We start from the raw sequence: 7,186 nt of genomic DNA, 5'->3' as shown, positions 1-7,186 counted from the left end.
CAAGTGCACTGGGTTGTCCAAGTAATACCTTACGTGAGTAAGGGTCAATCCCACGGAGATTGTCGGCTTGAAGCAAGCTATGGTTATCTTGTAAATCTTAGTCAGGATATCAGAAATTATCAGGATTGATTGTAAAAAGCAAAAGAACATGAAATAAGTACTTGTTTTGCAGTGATAGAGAATAGGTTGAGGTTTTGGAGATGCTCCATCTTCTGAATCTCTGCTTTCCTACTGTCTTCTTCTTCAAACACACAAGGCTCCTTCCATGGCAAGCTGTATGCAAGGGTTTCACCGTTGTCAGTGGCTACCTCCCATCCTCTCAGTGGAAATGTTCAACGCACCCTGTCACGGCACGGCTATCCATCTGTCAGTTCTCAATCAGGCCGGAATAGAATCCAGTGATTCTTTTGCGTCTGTCACTAACGCTCCGCCACTACAAGAAAAATACCCATTCAGCCACACTTTTTTTAAGCTACATTTGAAAAGCGTAGCCTATTCATAGAATAGGCTACGCTTTTCTCCGTGTTGCCTCTTTATAAGAGAAAAGGATACAGAAATGCGGCATCATTTAAAAAGCGTAGCCTTAGGTATTATAGAAATCACTTATAAAGCGTAGCCGTAGATTGATATCTATAGATTCACTTTTCGTATCAAAGGAGACGCTTTTAAAGAGTAGCCTGTTTATTAAGTTTTGGGTGCGTTTTAAAAATGATGCCTAATGTATCTAGAACAAAAAACTTAACACTTAGTAAATTATTTTCTTCTTTTTCCTGAAAGCAAATTGATGATACTTAATAAAATTTTTATCCATTCCCTCCAAATCTCACTCACCTCCAAAGCACCTTCATCCACTTTCGTAAACCCTCGTCGCCCCTCATTCCCTCCAAAGTCACCATCGCGAAGTAGAAATCCTGCCTGCCTCCAAAGCTCACCTTTGCCACGCACCCTTTCACACACACACACCCAGATTCAGAATGAGTGAACCAGAGGGAGGAGAGGAGGAAGACAGAGATGAGAGCGCGAGTGAGAGACCAGAGAGTGAGAGGGGGTCACTACCGCAACACCGCTGCAGCCGCCGCCATCGCCGTCGTGGAGGAGGGAGTCCGGAGGAGAGAGAGAGAAAAAGATGATTCGCAGATGAGATGGAGAGAGAGGACGAAGACGCGACGCGAGAGAGAAGGAGGTTGTTCCGCCGTGCACTGTCGTCGCTCCTGGGGTCAATTGAAGCCGCCGCCGCTGCTAGGGCTTGCCGTGCTCCTGTCCTCACTTTCGGCTTCTACGATTACTTCCTGTTCGTACTCCCAACCCCTCTCTCTCTCCAACTTTCATTTCATTCTCATTTCAATTTCAATTTCAATGTCTCTGCAGGTATTTCATCGGTGCCGTTTTCGACACCAAGGGTGCGGATGCAATTCTATCTTTTGAAAAGTTCTGCTGCAATCTCCCCAGACCTCTTCTTTAGGTTCTGGTTTCTATTTGGATTAGTTTTCTCAATTCGATTTCGATCCATCTGCTAATTAATTGGGTTGATTAATACCAGATCATATATGATTAATGTGAATGAAGAACACTAGGTTAAGTTGAATTGATTTGAATCATGGATAAGAGCATGTTAGCTGGTTTGGAATCATTTGCTTTTGCTAACTTTTCCAATCCACTATGCTTTCTTTACTCTCTTGATTTATTACACTGATTTAATGTTCTCAATGTTCTGTAGATTCTATGAAATTTAGCATGAGTAGTTTTTGTGATTTATCCGAAATAGTAAAGTTGAGTAAAGAGTGAAAATTATAACTCTTACCATTGGAATCCATGATTCCATCATCAATGAGCTCTTGCATATTTTCTTGCAAGATAACTTTGCAGCCATGTTGTGCTAATTTATGAGACAAGTGCATTAGAGGGTTCACATGCCCTTGTGCTGGAATGGAATAACTGGAACATGTTTGAGCTTCATCTTTTCTGGTGTTTTTGATTCTGAGGTTTAGCATTACTCTTTCTTTTAGTTGCATTGTAGCTACTGATTTAAGCTATGTACCTACCTTATTTTAATTTAATTTTTTTGCACAAGACAGCTATAAAAAATGCTTGATTACAAGTAAAGCAAGTTGATTCCTTAGTGCCAAACAGAGTTGGAGTTTTGGTTCCAATTTTAGAGTTGTCTTCAGGGATTATTGAGTAACTTTTTAACTTTGAATTTGCTAGTATATTTCTTATAGGAAGGGCGTCTTTGGGAATTGGGAAGGGTATATTAAATTGTGACTAAAAGGAAACCTTTTTACTAGTATACTTTGTAGCAGGATTTATTGTAACTTTGAATCTCTCAATGATTTTTATTGTTGCTTTATGATGTGGAGGCTGCTGTGAGTTAAGAGATTGGAGTCATTCTCAGGTTTGATTTGTATTTATTTAATTTTCTATAGCAAATGTGATTTCATTTTAAGTAGGTGCTTCTCTATTAGCAACTTGTTTTTCCAATGATTGTTATGGTATTTAATTAAACTGATATAATCTGCAATGCAGTTTTTTGTACCTTTGACTATTGTATCAACATGTAAATAACCTCTCTACTGAATCTATTGCTCAGATATTCAGAAAAAAGAAGCCCAAGAAGTAAAACTCAAACTTGTTTACAATTTCAGAATTACTAAGGGAGGAATCTGTTGCTCAGATAACCTCTCTACTGAATCTGTTGCCCAGATAACCTCTCTTTATAAAGTTTCATGCATTGGAGGAATCATTGCATTTTTTCCTCCTTTTCTGCAACTTTTCTAATAAAACATCATGTGGCATTTTCAGGAAAATGAGATATAAATTCAAAATATGTATGATGAAGTTCTATGAAGGGTTAATGCAGATAATTAACTGAAGTGCTGAAGCCAATTTATATCCTGGTGCAATAACTTCGACAGTTAAATGCTGAAGCTTGGGTAGATATATTCTAATATTTTCTTTGATTAGTTTCTTTGCTTCTCAATAAGGACATTATTTTGTGTTATCAGCTTCAAATTACAGAGGCAGTTGGATACTTACTTTCTCCTTGCTCACATGTGCTCTGTCAAGCTTAAAGAATGGATGCTTGTCCTGTTTACTTCTATTAAGAAGTTCTAAGGTTTGCTTGGAGTCATTGACATGATTGCAACAGCAACGGAATAAATGGTAAAAATGTAATAGATGATGAAAAATAGAACCCTTAATCATTTTGGTAAAAATGTATTAGATAGACACTTTCATATGGTAATATTATGACATTTATGCAGCTAATTTTTTAACTGTCAGTACTCTGCTTCAATTTCTGTCGTGCTGTCTGACTCAATTAGCGCAAGCTGAATAGATCTTGTGTTTGTCTGTCTTCTTCCTTCTCTGTTTTCTTTTTTTTTGTTCTTTTTATTTTCTCATTGAGGAAGAACTTAATTTTCCAAAGAGTGAAGGATCTTTAGCTGGTAGCATTAACATTCTTTCCCCTGCTGGTTGCTGCATTGGATTGCTATTCTTTTTGCTTTTCCTCCAAATCTGACCCCGGTTTGTTCTAAATCTATGCTCTGTATTTATTTCTGTTACATGTATTGTTAAATTGCCTTGTTTAAACAACCATTAGAGTTCCTCAAGTTGAATCCTCTTGCTTTAATTCCTATTCTGGTGGATGGAGATTTTGTTCTTGCTGAATCCTTAGCCATTATTATGGTTGGTCCTCCAACTTATGATTTTAATTTCCCTGTTTCTCTTATATATTCTTATTTATATTCAATTATTCATGTTCTCTATGTATGTAGTATTTGGACGATAAGTATCCTCAATACCCTTTGCTGCCTCATGACGTTCCCAAAAGAGCACTCAATTTTCAGGTACACCTGCTGCATAATCTTAAGCTCTAGTCCTTTTTGTTACTCAGCTTTCTAATCATCTTATCCACTCTCCACAGGTTGCACATATTGTTTTGCAGAATAACGTCATTGAGAAAAAGGTTGGCCCTCATGAAAAACTTCCTTGGGCACAAAGTGTCATTAGAAAGGGCTTCACAGGTGACACTTCACTGAATACCATTAAGATATATTCTGGTTTGTTACTTCCAAACCAATTATTCATTTGAGTGGTTTTTTTCCTTGCCTTAATTAAATGTTGCATATTTTTCATTATTTTCAGCACTTGAAAAGCTACTGAAAGATCATGCAGGGAGATATGCCACTGAAGATGAAATTTTTCTGGTACTATTATTATAATATTTTTGTACTTAAATTTATGCAGCACTTAAATTTTTATACAAGCATGTTTACTCATCTTAATTGGATGTGGCAACCCTTTTTAATGAACAACTATTATTATAATATTAGTATTCCTTTGAAAGCATGTCTTTGGAATGTGAACTTGGATTTTTACCTTAGCAACTTGTAAGGCATCTTTCTAAGTATAATAATTGGATGATCAATTCTTCCTCACCCTGTTTGTCCATGTATTTTGCGATCTTGTTCTGTTTGATTGGCCTTTATGGTTAACAAAACCGAACCAATTACCGAACCTACGGTTACTAGGATCAATATGGTTGAGTCAGCATAAACACTCATTTTGACTAGGTAGCATTCACCATTCAACCAACCTATCCTATAAGGCTGTCTGTTACTCATGCTTGTGGCAGTTATCAATAAGATCATTGCAATCCCAAAGCTAAGCCTGCCAACCATCACATCATTCAAATTTTATTACTGCATTAGGGGCAAAGCTTTTTTGTTCTTCTATTGTGTACAATTGAATTTGTGCTATAGAGTTCCTATTCTTATTATGTAATTTGTATTAATGGAATTCAAAACAGTGCAAGGGCATTTGAGTTTTGAAATCCCTTTAATTCTTATTATTAGTCTTCAATATGTAGTGCAAGATCACTTGGAGGATTTTAATTGGTGTTGCCGTGGAAAATGTAATCCGACAGCCCATTCCAGAGGTAAGCATGGTATTTCTCAAAATTTGGAGGGCGAAAAAGTTTCTGATTAATGCACTAGTTTATGAAGTTTTATTCATTAATTTGTCTTCAATTTTTTAAGCCTTTTGCTTCAATTTACTTGTGTAACTTGATGTATTCTTGAATTGTGTTTTGGGTTCTGATTCGCCATAAATAGATTAAGCCAGGGGATTCATGTTTGGTCCGTCAATTGCATTGGGGATATTGGTACAAAATTGATATATCTGTCTCAATTCATTTTTAATTTTACAATTTAGGTTGATAATTCTCACTTTACTCTTTGAAGCAACGCCATTTTTCCCACTTGAAATTAAGCTGATTGGCATGATTTTGGGAATTTAGCATTCAGTTTTAATGAGAATAATAAAAAACTAACAAGCTGAGAAGAGAAAAAGTAAGTGATCAATCAAATAGATACTGTGGTATTGTATCTTATTTATCTGAAATAACAAATCTACTAAATCAAAGTGCTTACTACTTTTGATAGGTAACGAGCTATTAGAATGCTTTTAGTTTTGTTCAAGGTGAGTAACTATTATAGTTGTTTGGTAAATAATGCTGGGATTGGTTTGGGTAATAAGTATCCTATTGGCAGTAAAGTTCAAGCTGTTTGGAGTGAAGATAGGTAATGGTATATTCAGCAATTAATTTTTTTTCTTTGTCCATTTATTCAGCAATTAGTATGATGATCATATATATTTTAGTATTTCAATTCAGTTTGTGATCTTACTATTTTGATTTAGTTAATTTCTATTTACACTTATTTTGTGCACCTTTAGAAGAATTTTGTTGTTTAAACTTCTTAGAAGTGCAAGTATTTTTGCAGCAGCCCCGCTAGGAATGAACAAGGGAATGAACACTAATACAATTGTTAAGGCCAAGAGTTTTCTTGATGGTGATGAAGATCAGCATGAAAAAGATGTGTTTGAGAAGAATCTGAAGGCGCTTCAGAAGATTTTTTAATCATTATGCCAAGATTAGAAGATTGACGATTTTCTGTTTGTTAAGCTCTTGTCGGATATAGAGTGTAAACTTTGCATTTTAATTGATGTGATACAAGTTTTATGTAACTTAAATTATCTTAAGTTATCTCTCATTTAATTAAAAATGTAAAATTATATATGTAATAATATTATTAAATATTATGTTGTATAAAAAATTATTAGAATATTATATACATACAGAAAATAAAAAAGACAATGAGGGACCTAAGGCTACACTTTTATAGAGTAGCTATGGCTATATAGAAAATTAAAAAAAAATAATAAGGGACCTAAGGCTACGCTTATAAAAAGTAGCTATGGTATACAATGTGGCTACGCTTTACAAGTGATGTAGTAGCATTGAAAAGCGTAGCCTATTCTGGAAAAATGAAAGCTGAAAAGCGTAGCCTTTGGTCCTAGATAGCATCACTTGAAAAGCGTAGCCTATTCCCAAACGCCAAAAGCGTAGCCCTTGGTGCAGAAAAGCGTAGCCTTTGAGAATAGGCAACGGCCGAATAGGAATCACTCCAAAAAACGTAGCCGTAGCCCAAAAAGCGTAGCCGTAGCCTAAGGCATCATTTTTTTTCACTTTTGGCTACACTTTTCAAGTGTACTTGAATGGGTGTTTTTCTTGTAGTGCGCCTTCAGGAGTTTGAAGCTCGTCACAGTCATTCAATCATTGAATCCTACTCAGAATACCACAGACAAGGTTTAGACCTTCCGGATTCTCTTGAATGCCGCCATCAATTCTAGCTTATACCACGAAGATTCTGATTAAGGAATCCAAGAGATATCTACTCAATCTAAGGTAGAACGGAGGTGGTTGTCCGGCACGCGTTCATAGTTGAGAATATGATGAGTGTCACGGATCATCACATTCATCCGGTTTAAGAACAAGTAATATCTTGGAATGGAAGCAAGCGTAATTGAATGAAAAACAGTAGTGATTGCATTAATCCATCAAGACACAGCAGAGCTCCTCACCCCCAACCATGGGGTTTAGAGACTCATGCCATGGAAGGTACACAAAGAAACGTGTAAAGTGTCATCAGGTACAGATACAATGTCAAAAGATCCTATTAATAGTAAGCTAGTAACCTAGGGTATACAGAAATGAGTAAATGACGTAAAAATCCACTTCTGGGTCCACTTAGTGTGTGCTTGGGCTGAGCATTGAAGCTTTCATGTGTAGAGACTTTTTCTGGAGTTAAACGCCAGCTTTCATGCCAGTTTGGGCGTTTAACTCCAA

The 7,186-nt window shown here is 36.3% G+C and overlaps 2 protein-coding genes across 2 annotated transcripts; both read left to right on the top strand.

Moving 5' to 3' along the window:
• The first annotated feature begins 982 nt into the window (after positions 1-982).
• LOC107474697 (uncharacterized) lies at positions 983-1,543 on the top strand. Its single transcript, XM_021135494.2, has 2 exons — positions 983-1,291; positions 1,369-1,543. The coding sequence occupies exons 1-2, from the start codon at positions 1,012-1,014 to the stop codon at positions 1,515-1,517; spliced, it is 429 nt and encodes a 142-aa protein (XP_020991153.2). The 5' UTR covers positions 983-1,011; the 3' UTR covers positions 1,518-1,543.
• A 1,631-nt stretch (positions 1,544-3,174) lies between these two features.
• On the top strand, positions 3,175-4,843 carry LOC107474691 (glutathione S-transferase 1-like). Its single transcript, XM_052257848.1, has 6 exons — positions 3,175-3,237; positions 3,441-3,522; positions 3,599-3,684; positions 3,774-3,845; positions 3,923-4,022; positions 4,144-4,843. The coding sequence occupies exons 1-6, from the start codon at positions 3,175-3,177 to the stop codon at positions 4,218-4,220; spliced, it is 480 nt and encodes a 159-aa protein (XP_052113808.1). The 3' UTR covers positions 4,221-4,843.
• The last annotated feature ends 2,343 nt before the right edge of the window (positions 4,844-7,186 follow it).

Source organism: Arachis duranensis, chromosome 2, assembly GCF_000817695.3.
Source record: "Arachis duranensis cultivar V14167 chromosome 2, aradu.V14167.gnm2.J7QH, whole genome shotgun sequence".
Taxonomy (NCBI): domain Eukaryota; kingdom Viridiplantae; phylum Streptophyta; class Magnoliopsida; order Fabales; family Fabaceae; genus Arachis; species Arachis duranensis.
Note: the sequence above shows the minus strand (reverse complement) of the source record. Positions and strands in the feature narration are given on the sequence as shown.